This window comes from Gadus chalcogrammus, chromosome 3 (genome assembly GCF_026213295.1).
Source record: "Gadus chalcogrammus isolate NIFS_2021 chromosome 3, NIFS_Gcha_1.0, whole genome shotgun sequence".
In the NCBI taxonomy this organism is placed as follows: domain Eukaryota; kingdom Metazoa; phylum Chordata; class Actinopteri; order Gadiformes; family Gadidae; genus Gadus; species Gadus chalcogrammus.
Genome location: NC_079414.1, coordinates 28,120,361 through 28,137,209, shown reverse-complemented (window position 1 = coordinate 28,137,209; position 16,849 = coordinate 28,120,361). Strand labels below are relative to the sequence as shown.

The 16,849-nt window shown below is 54.3% G+C and overlaps 1 protein-coding gene across 3 annotated transcripts in view; it reads right to left on the bottom strand.

Annotated features, from left to right (window-relative positions):
- Positions 1–267: 267 nt before the first annotated feature.
- Positions 268–16,849, bottom strand: part of slc26a11 (solute carrier family 26 member 11) — a 17,294-nt gene continuing 712 nt past the window's right edge. The window contains exons 2-16 of one of the 3 annotated variants that reach the window (XR_008895196.1): positions 16,717–16,849; positions 16,050–16,283; positions 14,449–14,641; positions 13,088–13,173; positions 9,331–9,661; positions 8,026–8,204; positions 7,522–7,594; positions 7,280–7,391; positions 6,739–6,794; positions 6,219–6,359; positions 5,423–5,550; positions 4,377–4,476; positions 2,800–2,933; positions 2,060–2,281; positions 268–1,966 (exon numbers count right to left, since the gene is read on the bottom strand). The exon at positions 16,717–16,849 is cut by the window's right edge and continues 175 nt beyond it. Coding sequence is in view for 2 of the 3 variants with exons in the window: in XM_056587209.1 (XP_056443184.1) it covers positions 2,159–2,281; positions 2,800–2,933; positions 4,377–4,476; positions 5,423–5,550; positions 6,219–6,359; positions 6,739–6,794; positions 7,280–7,391; positions 7,522–7,594; positions 8,026–8,204; positions 9,331–9,661; positions 13,088–13,173; positions 14,449–14,641; positions 16,050–16,274 (1,881 nt within the window). In the remaining variant the exon portion in view is untranslated. Of the gene's footprint in view, positions 2,282–2,799; positions 2,934–4,376; positions 4,477–5,422; positions 5,551–6,218; positions 6,360–6,738; positions 6,795–7,279; positions 7,392–7,521; positions 7,595–8,025; positions 8,205–9,330; positions 9,662–13,087; positions 13,174–14,448; positions 14,642–16,049; positions 16,284–16,716 lie in introns of all 3 variants that reach the window. The other 2 variants (XM_056587209.1, XM_056587210.1) reach the window with 2 other exon arrangements.

Below are 16,849 nucleotides of genomic sequence, written 5' to 3'. Positions count from 1 at the left end.
GGGGGTCACAGCACCCTGGGGGGGTCACAGCACCCTGGGGGGGTCACTGCACCCTGGGGGGGTCACAGCACCCTGAGGTCACTGCACCCTGGGGGGGTCACTGCACCCTGGGGGGTCACAGCACCCTGGGGGGGTCACAGCACCCTGGGGGGGTCACAGCACCCCGGGGTCACAGCACCCCGGGGGGATCACTGCACCCTGGGGGGGTCACAGCACCCTGGGGGGGTCACAGCACCCCGGGGGGATCACTGCACCCTGGGGGGGTCACAGCACGCTGGGGGGGTCACAGCACCCTGGGGTCACTGCACCCTGGGGGGGTCACAGCACCCTGAGGTCACTGCACCCTGGGGTCACTGCACCCTGGGGGGGTCACTGCACCCCGAGGTCAAACGCATTTTTTCTTATTGATTAATAAAAAGAATACGCATTAGCGCACTTTTATTAATATTTTTCACTGTGATTTTGAAAGGTTTTGCCCACAGAATGTCAACATTCACATCATAATTAATTTGTTTTCAGTTCCACTTACTTTACATTCTTCAACATTTGCAGTAAGTGACTGCCTGATGACAATTGCAGTAAGTAACAGCCTTTTACAATTCCCAAATCTGTGGTGCTACTTATTTGAATTTAACTACAATTGTAGCAACTGCGTCTTCACAATTCCCAAATCTGTGGTGTTCAGTAAGTTTCATATTCAATCCTCACTGAGTGAGTCAATAAAACTCCCTCAAGACCACTAGTCTATTTTTTGCTTATTAAGTCAATTTGGTATGATTGATACAAGAATGATCCTTCCATTTGATAATGTAATTTAACTTAAACTGGAATGGATTTAAAATCGAATAAAATAAATGTGATTAATTGGGATAAAAAAATGCCATAGTTTGACAGTCGTACATAAAATGCATTTAATAATATCAAAAAGTTTAAAGCTACTATTGTTTCTGTGCCATCAAGTCTCTCGTCCGGATTGATTTAACAGAACATTTTGACACAATGGAAACACAAAACTGTCAAGTCACAAACTAATTTGTCAAGAAAACATTGCAGTAGAAATCGTACATAACATTTTCCAATAGACAACATTCTGCAAGTTATGTTTAAAAAAAAACATTATTTCACTTGTGTTAATTTGTGCCATTATTTCATTTATTATATAACTATTAGATCCCTTTTGAAACAGAGTTTCAAGTCATTTCCGAGATTTCCATTTTGTGTGACAATAAAAATATCAAATAATTGAATTTTGCTACAGTTATAATTGTAAAATATTTAACAAAAGCATTTCAAAATCATTATTAAGAATGTATAAAAAACCATTTGGTCCAAAAATGAGGTGTTTGAGTAGAGGGCTTTAAAGGAGATGGAGGAACAGAAGAACCCTTCAGGGTGTTTGAGTGGAGGGCTTTAAAGGAGATGAGGAACAGAAGAACCCTTCAGGGTGTTTGAGTAGAGGGCTTTAAAGGAGATGGAGGAACAGAAGAACCCTTCAGGGTGTTTGAGTGGAGGGCTTTAAAGGAGATGGAGGAACAGAAGAACCCTTCAGGGTGTTTGAGTGGAGGGCTTTAAAGGAGATGGACGAACAGAAGAACCCTTCAGGGTGTTTGAGTGGAGGGCTTTAAAGGAGATGGACGAACAGAAGAACCCTTCAGGGTGTTTGAGTGGAGGGCTTTAAAGGAGATGAGGAACAGAAGAACCCTTCAGGGTGTTTGAGTGGAGGGCTTTAAAGGAGATGAGGAACAGAAGAACCCTTCAGGGTGTTTGAGTGGAGGGCTTTAAAGGAGATGAGGAACAGAAGAACGAGATGAGGTCGTCAAAAGCACCTGTCGTGATGAGGTCATCAAAATCCATCTGTCGTGATGAGGTCATCAAAATCCATCTGTCGTGATGAGGTCATTAAAAGGCACCTGTCGTGATGAGGTCATCAAAGTGCACCTGTCGTGATGAGGTCATCAAAGTGCACCTGTCGTGATGAGGTCATCATTTACATTAAGGTGATTTTGCTGACACTTTTATCCAAAGCGACTTACAACCATTCCTGCACACATTCACACACCGACGGCGGAGTCAGCCACGCAGGGCGACGGCCAGCTAGTCAGGAGCAGTCAGGGTGGGGCGTCTCGCTCAGGAACACCTCCACACTCCGGGGATCGAACTAGCAACCTTGCGCACCTGTCCAGCTGAGTTCATCAACGTGCCCCTGAAGGGCGGCCGACAGGTCGTCCGTGAGCCTCAGACCTGGCAGGTCAGCGGCCAGAAGGACGGCCTGGACAGAGGGCTGAGGGAGACGGGGAGGGTTAGGGGGAGACGGGGAGGAGAGAGCAGAGAGCGAACACATGAACCACTGTATCACTCACCTCAGTCAGTGAACTACACCAACGCCCGGGTCTACGTTAGTGTAGTAACCTAGTTAGTGTTGTTGTTGTTGTTACTATGTTGTTAGGGTCGTCCCTACGTCAGCGTCGTCGTCACTACGTCAGCGTCCCTACGTCAGCGTCCCTACGTCAGCGTCACTACGTCAGCGTCACTACGTCAGCGTCACTACGTCAGCAACACTACATCAGCGTCGTCGTCCCTACGTCAGCGTCGTCGTCACTACGTCAGCGTCACGTCAGCATCGTCGTCACTACGTCAGCGTCGTCGTCACTACGTCAGCGTCGTCGTCACTACGTCAGCTTCGTCGTCACTACGTCGGCGTCGTCGTCACTACGTCGGCGTCGTCGTCACTACGTCGGTGTCGTCGTCACTACGTCGGTATCGTCGTCACTACGTCAGTGCTGTGGTTGCTGTGTGTACCTGCACCCGAGAGAGGAGCAGTCCCGCCCCCCGCAGCCTGAAGAGCCTCAGAAGGGCTCGCAGCTCGCTGAGCACCGTGGAGTCGATGGAGCTGACATGGAGGAAGTCCAGCACCACGGAGCGGGGCGGGGACGCTGAGGAGGACACACAGAGGGTCAGACAGGAAGGGGCGGGACACACAGAGGGTCAGACAGGAAGGGGCGGGACACTGGGGAGGAACACACAGAGGGTCAGACAGGAAGGGGCGGGACACACAGAGGGTCAGACAGGAAGGGGCGGGATGCTGAGGAGGAACACACAGAGGGTCAGACAGGAAGGGGCGGGATGCTGACGAGACACACAGAGGGTCAGACCGGAAGGGGCGGGACACTGAGGAGGAACACACAGGGGGTTAGACAGGAAGGGGCGGGACACTGAGGAGGAACACACAGGGGGTTAGACAGGAAGGGGCGAGACGCTGGGGAGGAAAACACAGAGGGTTAGGGTTAGGGTTAGCTAACCCTACAGAGGGCTGGAAACACAAGGAGACTAGACAGGAAGGGGAGGGGCTAGTCCGACACAGACAGACATATGCATAAAACCCCTCACATCCAAATCCTACCAAACTTATGAGAGATGTTGAATCAACTTCATTGGAGGGTGTTTATATACGTGCGTTTATATCTGCATCCTCTTTGGTTCCTCAGAATCCTGTTTAATTATGGTAGAAAACTCTTCAGATCAAAAGCCATGCATCTACTTCCGTGTCTAGATCTATAGCGATAGACGTGGTCCGAGCAGGTCTTACCCAGCAGTATCTATACAGGTCTAGATCTAGAGATAGAGCAGGTCCTACCCAGCAGTATCTATACAGGTCTAGCTCTATAGAGATAGAGCAGGTCTTACCCAGCAGTATCTTTACAGGTCTAGATCTATAGAGATAGAGCAGGTCTTACCCAGCAGTATCTTTACAGGTCTAGATCTAGAGATAGAGCAGGTCTTACCCAGCAGTATCTTTACAGGTCTAGATCTAGAGATAGAGCAGGTCTTACCCAGCAGTATCTTTACAGGTCTAGATCTAGAGATAGAGCAGGTCTTACCCAGCAGTATCTATACAGGTCTAGATCTATAGAGATAGAGCAGGTCCTACCCAGCAGTATCCACACAGGTCTAGATCTATAGAGATAGAGCAGGTCCTACCCAGCAGTATCCCCACAGGTCTAGATCTATAGAGATAGAGCAGGTCTTACCCAGCAGTATCTTTACAGGTCTAGATCTATAGAGATAGAGCAGGTCTTACCCAGCAGTATCTATACAGGTCTAGATCTATAGAGATAGAGCAGGTCTTACCCAGCAGTATCTATACAGGTCTAGATCTATAGAGATAGAGCAGGTCCTACCCAGCAGTATCCACACAGGTCTAGATCTATAGAGATGGAGCAGGTCCTACCCAGCAGTATCCCCACAGGTCTAGATCTATAGAGATAGAGCAGGTCTTACCCAGCAGTATCCTCACAGGTCTAGATCTAGAGATAGAGCAGGTCTTACCCAGCAGTATCCCCACAGGTCTAGATCTATAGAGATAGAGCAGGTCTTACCCAGCAGGGCATGGGTGTGGAGGACGTGGCTGAGGTGTTCCGAGGCCGGGAAGCTGAGGCCACTGCCCAGCTCTACCAGCAGCACACCGTGGTCAGTCACCTAGGACAGACGCACAACGGTCAGACGCACACAACGCTCAGACGCACACAACGGTCACACGCATGACGACAGACACACAACGGTGAGACGCACAACGGTCAGACCCACACAACGGTCAGACGCACACAACGGTCACACGCATGACGACAGACACACAACGGTCAGACGCACACAACGGTCAGACGCATGACGACAGACACACAACGGTCAGACACACACAACGGTCAGACGCATGACGACAGACACACAACGGTCAGACACACACAACGGTCAGACGCATGACGACAGACACACAACGGTCAGACACACACAACGGTGAGACGCATGACGACAGACAGACACACAACGGTCAGACACACACAACGGTGAGACGCATGACGACAGACAGACGCACAACGGTCAGACACACACACAACGTACAAACACAGACTCACAATGGTCAGACACACATAAACACACAGACACACACACAGACACACACACACACACACAACGGTCAGACACACACACAACGGTCAGACACACACAACGGTCAGACACACACACACACACACACAACGGTCAGACACACACACACACACAACGGTCAGACACACACAACGGTCAGACACACACAACGGTCAGACACACAGACACAACGGTCAGACACACACACACAACGGTCTGACACACACACACAACGGTCAGACACACACACACCACGGTCAGACACACACAACGGTCAGACACACACACACAACGGTCTGACACACACACACAACGGTCTGACACACACACACAACGGTCAGACACACACACACCACGGTCAGACACACAGACACCACGGTCAGACACAGACACACACACACACAACGGTCAGACACACAGACACAACGGTCAGACACACAGACACAACGGTCAGACACACAGACACACACACACCACGGTCAGACACACAGACAGCCACCTTCAGGGGGGGCCGGGCAGCGTGGTGCAGCAGCATGGCTCCAGACAGCGCCACCCCCCCCAGGAGCCCGTACTGCACCTCCCAGAAGCTGAGCAGGAAGGTGAGGGAGAAGGGCAGCAGGTCCCGCTCTGAGGAGGACCCCCGGGGGGGGGGGGGGTGACGTTAGGAGGGCTGACCAGGAGGGGGACCCCCGGGGGGGGGGGACCCCCGCCGTGACGTTAGGAGGGCTGACCTGGAGGGGGACCCCCGCCGTGACGTTAGGAGGGCTGACCTGGAGGGGGACCCCCGGGGGGGGGACCCCCTCCGTGACGTTAGGAGGGCTGAACCTGGCGGGGTCCCGGCCCGGGGGTCTTACTCACTGCGGACGCGTAGTGTTACTCACCGTGGACGCCTAGTGTTACTCACCGCGTCCCCGTAGTGTTACTCACCGCGTCCCCGTAGTGTTACTCACCGCGTCCCCGTAGTGTTACTCACCGCGTCCCCGTAGTGTTACTCACCGCGTCCCCGTAGTGTTACTCACCGCGTCCCCGTAGTGTAACTCACCGCGTCCCCGTAGTGTTACTCACCGCGTCCCCGTAGTGTTACTCACCGCGTCCCCGTAGTGTTACTCACCGCGTCCCCGTAGTGTTACTCACCGCGGACGCCTAGTGTTACTCCCCGCGGACGCCTAGTGTTACTCCCCGCGGACGCCTAGTGTTACTCACCCCGGACGCCTAGTGTTACTCACCGCGGACGCGTAGTGTTACTCACCGCGGACGCCTAGAGTTACTCACCGCGGACGCCTAGTGTTACTCACTTCGGACGCGCCACAGCTCCACCACCACGCCGTAGTCGACCATCGGCGCCACCGCACAGATGATGACCGCCGCCAGAGACGCTTTAGGGATGTAGCAGAAGGCGGGCATGAGGAAGGCCAGGGACAGCATCACGACGGCACCTAGGGAGGACACAGACAGACAGACAGACAGACAGACAGACAGATCTATATCTACATCCACTTGGAGACGTTGTCTCCTTTAGAGGGCTGGTTGCACCACTCTGTGATACGTTGATCAACGGTTTGAGATCCTTGTCCCAATAAAGGCCCTGAACCCCAGGAGACCAAACAGGAGAAGGAGAGGAGAGAGGAGACGAGGGGAGAGGAGACGAGGGGAGAGGAGGCGAGGGGAGAGGAGGCGAGGGGAGAGGAAAGAGGAGGAAAGTACAGGACAGGTGGGGAGGAGAGATGAGAGAAGGAGATTACAGAACAGGAGAGGAGAGGGGAGAAGGAGGGTCAGGGGGGAGGGTGGGGGGGAGAGCTGAGGGGGGTCTCTTACTGTTCATGATGCCCCCGGCCGGAGTGCACACACCGCTCTGGGAGTTGACCGCTGTCCTGTGGGGTCAGACGGACAGAAGCTCAACCCAGCTCTGTGCTCCTCCCCCCCGCCCCCCCCCAGCTCTGTGGTGCTCCTCCCCCCCCCCCCCCCCCAGCTCTGTGCTCCTCCCCCCCCCACCAGCTCTGTGCTCCTCCTCCCCCCCCCCCCCAGCTCTGTGCTCCTCCCCCTCCCCCCCCCCACCAGCTCTGTGCCCCCCCCCCCCCACCAGCTCTGTGCTCCTCCCCCTCCCCCCCCCCCACCAGCTCTGTGCGCCCCCCCCCCCCCACAGCTCTGTGCTCCTCCCCCTCCCCCCCCACCAGCTCTGTGCCCCCCCCCCCCCCCCAGCTCTGTGCTCCCCCCCCCCCAGCTCTGTGCTCTGTGCTCCCCCCCCCCCCCCCCCCAGCTCTGTGCTCCCCCCCCCCCCCCCCCCCAGCTCTGTGCTCTGTGCCCCCCCCCCCCCCCCAGCTCTGTGCTCTGTGCTTCCCCCCCCGGACACACTCACCTCCCAAAGCTGCCGGTGACGGGGTAGGCCGAGACGAAGGAGCCCATGATGTTGGTGAGGCCGATGGCCAGCAGCTCCTGGTTGGCGTCCACACGGTAGTCGTTCTGACTCGCTGAGGACCACGGGGACGAGCTCAGCGAGTCATAATGACACAAACACCACGACCAACCAATCCTAATCCAGAGCCCACGACCAACCAATCCTAATCCAGAGCCCACGACCAACCAATCCTAAACACTCACCAAAGGCTTTGGCGATTGCGATGCTTTCAAGAACCCCCATCAAGGGAATGACAGCGAGGCTGCCACCAAACCCCTTTAACACACACACACACACACACACACACACACACACACACACACACACACACACACACACACACACACACACACACACACACACACACACACACACACACACACACACACACACACACACACACACACACTTTTTTTAGTAAAGGCTGACAAAACATAGAAAGATTTATGCCAATAAAGTTTTATCTGCTTTATTTGTTATGGATAAACAACATCGTCTCCAGATTTCTGTCTGTTATGGCAGAGATGGAGCAATTCTTTGAAAGTCTCTTGCCGTTTAAGATCCTTCATCCACAGAGTTGTAAGTTTGCACACACACACACACACACACACACACACACACACACACACACACACACACACACACACACACACACACACACACACACACACACACACAGCAGTATCCGCCCTCTGGCTGCGTCTCACCTCGACGATCTCCAGGAAGGAGACCACCGTGCCGTTGGCGGTGGTCTCGGAGGTCGCCGGCGGGCGGAACGCCGGGAGGCCCTGGGCGGTTTTCCCGGTGACGGTGAAGACAGGAAACCCGGAGGTGAGACAGGCGGCGGCGAGGCCGGACGCGGCGAGCACCACCACGGCGTTCCGCACTGAGGAGGAGGAGGAGCAGGTCAACAACGAGGAGTGGACCTGGGGCGACTCCGGAAGGCAGGCCTAGAAGAGCCTCACAAACGGGACTTTAGCTCCCCGGGTATAGGGCTAGGGTTAGGGTTAGGGTTAGGGTAACCCTAACCCTAACCCTAACCCTAGAAGAGCCTCACAAACGGGACTTTAGCTTCCCGGGTATAGGGCTAGGGTTAGGGTTAGGGTTAGGGTAACCCTAACCCTAACCCTAGAAGAGCCTCACAAACGGGACTTTAGCTTCCCGGGTATAGGGCTAGGGTTAGGGTTAGGGTAACCCTAACCCTAACCCTAACCCTAGAAGAGCCTCACAAACGGGACTTTAGCTTCCCGGGTATCGCCTGCTGGCCTTCTTGTTCCGCTTCAGTTTGGTTTCAGCCCATAGGTGGGAATCTGTTATCGGGTCTCCCGGTTTCAGCCCCGTGTGGACGCGCCGGTGTAGCATCAGCTCCTAGATCCCCTCTGAGTGATCGTCCACTCACAGTGAGGAGGTGGACGGCCGTAACCAATCAGCAAACAAGAACCTCAGCTGCGCCCCTTGGAGGACCTGGGTTTGGACTAGAGATGTTCCCATACCATTTTTTCCTTCCCGATTCTGATCCAGATTCCTGAGCATGTACGGGCCGATACCGAGTATATACCGATACAGCATCTAGCATTGTAACTGCTAATAGCACATGTTCTTATTGAAGGGTTCTCTTATGTTGACAGCGATGTATAGTCTGCGATAATGGAATCGTATCAGAAACAAATCTAGTTTGCGGCCCAGGATTTGAGCCATTTCACCCGCAGAAGTTGTGTTCCACCTCAGCAGGATCTCAGGATCGCTGGTCAGAGTCAATCTTCTGGATCATGTCAAACATTCAAATCAACATTGTTGAACTACTTGGGAGGTTTGGTTATTTATTAAGACCGCGAGGCCTCAGCTGAGCTACAGCCTGTACCTCTACAGCCTGTACCTCTACAGCCTGTAGAGGTACAGGGTGTAGAGCTACAGGCTGTAGAGGTACAGGCTGTAGCTCTACAGCTTGTAGCTCTACATCCTGTGGAGCTACATCCTGTGGAGCTGTGCGTGTTGTGTGCGTGTTGACTGACCAGTGGCGGCTCCACACACAAATCTCCTGGCCGCTCTGCTCCCCCGGGGGCCCTCCTGGTTCTGGGGGCCCTCCTGGGTCCGTGGCCCCTCCAAGGTCCGGGGGCCCCCCTGGTTCTGGGGGCCCCCCTGGTTCTGGGGGCCCCCCTGGTTCTGGGGGCCCCCCTGGTTCTGGGGGCCCAGGCTGCTCTTCATCCACTGCAGCGTGAGGAGCAGAGCCAGACAGAGCAGCCCCAGCAGGGCGTCGCCGAGCCGGGCCTCAGGGAGCCGGTAGAAGGTGTAGTACACCTCCAGGTAGAAGGTCTGGGGGACTCCGCGGAGCCCCAGGAGGTTCTGGAGGAGGAACACACCGTCAGCCTCGGGACTGGAGCACACTCTCAGTCGGCCTGGGACAGACGGACCTCCTGGAGGTGAAGGTTAATGTATGGATACACCAGAGAGAGACCAGAGAGAGACCACAGAGAGACCACAGAGAACATAGAGAACAGAGAGAGACCACAGAGAGACCAGAGAGAGACCAGAGAGAGACTCGAGAGAACAGAGAGAGACCAGAGAGAGACCACAGAGAGACCAGAGAGAGACCAGAGAGAGACCACAGAGAGACCAGAGAGAACAGAGAGAGAGCACAGAGAGACCAGAGAGAACAGAGAGAGAGCATAGAGAGAACAGAGAGAGACCACAGAGAGACCAGAGAGAGAACAGAGAACACAGAGAGACCAGAGAGAGGACAGCGAGACCAAGGAGAGGACAGAGAGAGACCACAGAGAGAACAGAGAGAGACCACAGAGAGAGACCAGAGAGAGACCACAGAGAGAGACCAGATAGAGAACAGAGAGAGACCAGAGAGAGACCAGAGAGAGACCGGAGAGAACAGAGAGAGACCAGAGAGAGACCAGAGAACGCAGAGAGAACACAGAGACCAGAGAGAGGACAGAGACCAAGGGGAGGACAGAGAGAGACCACAGAGAGACCAGAGAGAGACCACAGAGAGAGACCAGAGTGTGGGGGTTAGAAGGGTGTGTGGGGGTTGAGGTGTGTGTGTGTGTGTGGGGGTTGAGGTGTGTGTGTGTGTGTGGGGGTTGAGGTGTGTGTGTGTGTGTGGGGGTTGAGGTGTGTGTGTGTGTGGGGGTTGAGGTGTGTGTGTGTGTGGGGGTTGAGGTGTGTGTGTGTGTGTAGGGGTTGAGGTGTGTGTGTGTGGGGGTTGAGGTGTGTGTGTGTGTGGGGGTTGAGGTGTGTGTGTGTAGGGGTTGAGGTGTGTGTGTGTGTGGGGGTTGAGGTGTGTGTGTGTGTAGGGGTTGAGGTGTGTGTGTGTGTGTAGGGGTTGAGGTGTGTGTGTGTGGGGGTTGAGGTGTGTGTGTGTAGGGGTTGAGGTGTGTGTGTGTAGGGGTTGAGGTGTGTGTGTGTGTGTGTGGGGGTTGAGGTGTGTGTGTGTGGGGGTTGAGGTGTGTGTGTGTGTAGGGGTTGAGGTGTGTGTGTGTGGGGGTTGAGGTGTGTGTGTGTAGGGGTTGAGGTGTGTGTGTGGGGGTTGAGGTGTGTGTGTGTGGGGGTTGAGGTGTGTGTGTGTGTGGGGGTTGAGGTGTGTGTGTGTGTGGGGGTTGAGGTGTGTGTGTGTGTGTAGGGGTTGAGGTGTGTGTGTGTGGGGGTTGAGGTGTGTGTGTGTGTGGGGGTTGAGGTGTGTGTGTGTAGGGGTTGAGGTGTGTGTGTGTGTGGGGGTTGAGGTGTGTGTGTGTGTAGGGGTTGAGGTGTGTGTGTGTGTGTAGGGGTTGAGGTGTGTGTGTGTGGGGGTTGAGGTGTGTGTGTGTAGGGGTTGAGGTGTGTGTGTGTAGGGGTTGAGGTGTGTGTGTGTGTGTGTGGGGGTTGAGGTGTGTGTGTGTGGGGGTTGAGGTGTGTGTGTGTGTAGGGGTTGAGGTGTGTGTGTGTGGGGGTTGAGGTGTGTGTGTGTAGGGGTTGAGGTGTGTGTGTGGGGGTTGAGGTGTGTGTGTGTGGGGGTTGAGGTGTGTGTGTGTGTGGGGGTTGAGGTGTGTGTGTGTAGGGGTTGAGGTGTGTGTGTGTGTGTGGGGGTTGAGGTGTGTGTGTGTGTGGGGGTTGAGGTGTGTGTGTGGGGGTTGAGGTGTGTGTGTGTGGGGGTTGAGGTGTGTGTGTGTGTGGGGGTTGAGGTGTGTGTGTGTAGGGGTTGAGGTGTGTGTGTGTGTGTGGGGGTTGAGGTGTGTGTGTGTGTGTGGGGGTTGAGGTGTGTGTGTGTGTGGGGGTTGAGGTGTGTGTGTGGGGGTTGAGGTGTGTGTGTGTGGGGGTTGAGGTGTGTGTGTGTGTGGGGGTTGAGGTGTGTGTGTGTGGGGGTTGAGGTGTGTGTGTGTAGGGGTTGAGGTGTGTGTGTGTGGGGGTTGAGGTGTGTGTGTGTGGGGGTTGAGGTGTGTGTGTGTGGGGGTTGAGGTGTGTGTGTGTAGGGGTTGAGGTGTGTGTGTGTGTGGGGGTTGAGGTGTGTGTGTGTGTGGGGGTTGAGGTGTGTGTGTGTGGGGGTTGAGGTGTGTGTGTGTGTGGGGGTTGAGGTGTGTGTGTGTGTGGGGGTTGAGGTGTGTGTGTGTGGGGGTTGAGGTGTGTGTGTGTGTGTGGGGGTTGAGGCGTGTGTGTGTGTGGGGGTTGAGGTGTGTGTGTGTGGGGGTTGAGGTGTGTGTGTGTAGGGGTTGAGGTGTGTGTGTGTGTGTGTGTGTGGGGGTTGAGGTGTGTGTGTGTGTGGGGGTTGAGGTGTGTGTGTGTGGGGGTTGAGGTGTGTGTGTGTGGGGGTTGAGGCGTGTGTGTGTAGGGGTTGAGGTGTGTGTGTGTGGGGGTTGAGGTGTGTGTGTGTGTGTGGGGGTTGAGGTGTGTGTGTGTGTGGGGGTTGAGGTGTGTGTGTGTGTAGGGGTTGAGGTGTGTGTGTGTGTGGGGGTTGAGGTGTGTGTGTGTGTGGGGGTTGAGGTGTGTGTGTGTGGGGGTTGAGGTGTGTGTGTGTAGGGGTTGAGGTGTGTGTGTGTGGGGGTTGAGGCGTGTGTGTGTAGGGGTTGAGGTGTGTGTGTGTGTGGGGGTTGAGGTGTGTGTGTGTGGGGGTTGAGGTGTGTGTGTGTGTGTGTGTGTGTGTGTGTGGGGGGTTGAGGTGTGTGTGTGTGTGTAGGGGTTGAGGTGTGTGTGTGTGTGGGGGTTGAGGTGTGTGTGTGTGGGGGTTGAGGTGTGTGTGTGTGTGTGTGTGTGTGTGTGGGGGTTGAGGTGTGTGTGTGTGTGTGGGGGGTTGAGGTGTGTGTGTGTGTAGGGGTTGAGGTGTGTGTGTGTGTGTGTGTGGGGGTTGAGGTGTGTGTGTGTGTGTGGGGGGTTGAGGTGTGTGTGTGTGTAGGGGTTGAGGTGTGTGTGTGTGGGGGTTGAGGTGTGTGTGTGTGTGTAGGGGTTGAGGTGTGTGTGTGTGGGGGTTGAGGTGTGTGTGTGTGTGGGGGTTGAGGTGTGTGTGTGTGTAGGGGTTGAGGTGCGTGTGTGTGTGGGGTTGAGGTGTGTGTGTGTGTGTGGGGGTTGAGGTGTGTGTGTGTAGGGGTTGAGGTGTGTGTGTGTGTAGGGGTTGAGGTGCGTGTGTGTGTGGGGGTTGAGGTGTGTGTGTGTAGGGGGTTGAGGTGTGTGTGTGTAGGGGTTGAGGTGTGTGTGTGTGTAGGGGTTGAGGTGTGTGTGTGTGGGGGTTGAGGTGTGTGTGTGTAGGGGTTGAGGTGTGTGTGTGTGTAGGGGTTGAGGTGCGTGTGTTCACACCTTTATCTGACCGAACCCGATGGTCACTGCAGCAGCACAGGTGAAGCCCTTTATCACCGGGTAGGACACGAAGTCCAGAAGGAACCCTGCAGAGAAACACCACCATGACACCACCATTACACCACCATGACACCACCATTACACCACCATGACACCACCATGACACCACCATGACACCACCATGACACCACCATCACCACCATTACACCACCATGACACCACCACAACCATCACCATCACCATGACACCACCATCATCACACCACCACCACCACCATCATGACACCACCATCACCACCATGACACCACCATTACACCACCATGACACCACCACCATCACCACCATGACACCACCATCACACCACCACCACCACCATCACACCACCACCATCACCACCATTACACCACCATGACACCACCATCACCACCATGACACCACCATGACACCACCATGACACCACCATCACCACCACCACCACCACCATGACACCACCATGACACCACCATTACACCACCATGACACCACCATGACACCACCATGACACCACCATTACACCACCATGACACCACCATGACACCACCATGACACCACCACAACCATCACCATCACCATGACACCACCATCATCACACCACCACCACCACCATCATGACACCACCATCACCACCATTACACCACCACCACCATGACACCACCACCATTACACCACCACCACCACTATCACCACCACCACCAATCACCACCACCACTATCACCACCACCACCACCACCATCACCATGACACCACCACCACCATCACCATGACACCACCACCACCATCACCATGACACCACCACCATGACACCACCATCACCACCACCATTACACCACCACCACCATGACACCACCACCATTACACCACCACCAATATCACCACCACCACTATCACCACCACCACCACCACAATCACCATGACACCACCACCACCACCACCATCACCATGACACCACCACCACACCACCATTACACCACCACCACCATCACACCACGACACCAGCACCATCACCATGGCACCACCAACACACCACCATCACCATCACCATGACACCACCACCATCACCATGACACCACCACCACACCACCATCACCATCATGACACCACCATCACCACCATCACACCACCACCATCACACCACCCCCATCACACCACCATTACACCCCCATCAACATCACCATGGCACCACCACCATGGCACCACCACCATCACCATGGCACCACCATCACACCACCATCACCATGACACCACCACCATCACCATCACCATGACACCACCACCACCACCACCACCACCACAAGCGGCTCTGCCGCGTGTCCCAGCCTCACCCAGCCGCAGCACCCCCAGGGCAGTCTGCACGGCGCCGCAGAGCAGGCTGAGCAGCACCGCGCGCCCCGGCCGCCCCCCCACCACCGAGGCGCAGAGCAGGGACATGATGGCGGTGGGGCCCAGGGTCAGGTCCTTTGAGGTGCCCAAGAGGGGGTAGATGAAGCCGCCCATGAAGGCGGAGTACAGGCCGTACTGCGGAGAGAAGGAGGGAGCGGTGAGGCAACCATGTACCTCTACATGAAACATGTACCTCTACATGTACCTCTACATGTACCTCTGAAACATGTACCTCTACATGTACCTCTACATGAAACATGTACCTCTACATGTACCTCTACATGAAACATGTACCTCTACATGAAACATGTACCTCTACATGTACCTCTACATGTACCTCTGAAACATGTACCTCTACATGAAACATGTACCTCTACATGAAACATGTACCTCTACATGTACCTCTACATGCACCTCTACATGCACCTCTACATTAAACATGTACCTCTACATGTACCTCTACATGAAACATGTACCTCTACATGAAACATGTACCTCTACATGTACCTCTACATGCACCTCTACATGCACCTCTACATTAAACATGTACCTCTACATGTACCTCTACATGTACCTCTACATGAAACATGTACCTCTACATGTACCTCTACATGAAACATGTACCTCTACATGTACCTCTACATGAAACATGTACCTCTACATGCACCTCTACATGAAACATGTACCTCTACATGAAACATGTACCTCTACATGTACCTCTACATGAAACATGTACCTCTACATGTACCTCTACATGAAACATGTACCTCTACATGTACCTCTACATGAAACATGTACCTCTACATGAAACATGTACCTCTACATGAAACATGTACCTCTACATGCACCTCTACATGAAACATGTACCTCTACATGTACCTCTACATGAAACATGTACCTCAACATGTACCTCTACATGAAACATGTACCTCTACATGTACCTCTACATGAAACATGTACCTCTACATGTACTTCTACATGAAACATGTACCTCTACATGTACTTCTACATGTAGTCAAAGTCAGCTTTATGTCAATTGCAGCAAATGTGCAAGAAAAATAAAGAACCGAAATTTTGTTTGTCTCCGACCCGCGGTGCATTAAGTATAAATCAAAATTATTAAATTAATAAAATAAAATAAGATAAACAATATTTCAATAAATTAATTCTAAATAGTCCAAAAAGTTCTGTATAGTGCCAAGTAGGCAAAACAATACGGCACGTACAAATTAAGTCTTTACATTTTAAAGGAAAGAAGAAAAGTAAAAGGTCCAGGGATCTCGGGGGCAGATGGGGCAGATTGGAGGGGGATTCAGAGTCCAGAGTGGGACTCTGAAACCAATGTACTTCTACATTGGCATGTTCTTCTAGATTAACATGTCCTTCTAGATTAACATATGTACTTCTACATACGACATGTACTTCTAGATTAACATATGTCCTTCTTGTACTTCTACATTAAGATGTCCTTCTAGATTAACGTCCTTCATGTACTTGTGCCTCTACCTCTAGGTGCTACCTGTCCTTCCAGACGGTTACTCACCTGCACAGGCAGCCCGGCCACCTCAGCGTAGGCCAGGGCCTGCGGCACGGTGGTGAGCCCCACCGTGAGGCCGGCCACCACGTCCATGCGGAGTGCGCTCAGCGAGTAGCGCGGCAGCCACGAGAGGACGGGCAGCCAGGACCGCAGCGCGCGGTACCACCAGCGGCCACCGGGGGGAGCCCCGCACCGGGCACCGGGGGGCCCGCCTAGCAGGGGCTGCTCCATAGCACCACACTGGGGGAGACAGAGGGAGGAGGGAGACAGGGGGAGACAGAGGGAGAGGGAGAGAGGAGGGAGACAGGGGGAGACAGAGGGAGGAGGGAGACAGGGGGAGACAGAGGGAGGAGGGAGACAGGGGGAGACAGAGGGAGGAGGGAGAGGGAGAGAGGAGGGAGACAGGGGGGGACAGAGGGAGGAGGGAGAGGGAAAGAGGAGGGAGACAGAGGAGGGAGAGGGAGGAGGGAGGGAGAGGAGGGAGAGGGAGAGAGGAGGGAGGAACAGGAGGGAGACAGGGGGAGGGAGAGGGAGGAGAGAGAGACAGAGCACAGTGAGAGACAGGAGGGAGAGAGAGGAGGGAGACAGAGAGATGATTGGTTTTATTGCAAGTTTTCCGACATGCAAAAAACACGATGCATAAAAAGTGTGAGCGATGAGTGAAGACCCTCACAGAGTGGACCCACAGGGTTAGACCCTCACAGAGTGGACCCACAGCGGGCTCTGCCTTCGGCCTTCTTGGACGGGGCCTCCAGTCAGCTCATATCGGCTTTCATCAACTTGTCTCTCCGTTTGCTCTCTCTCTG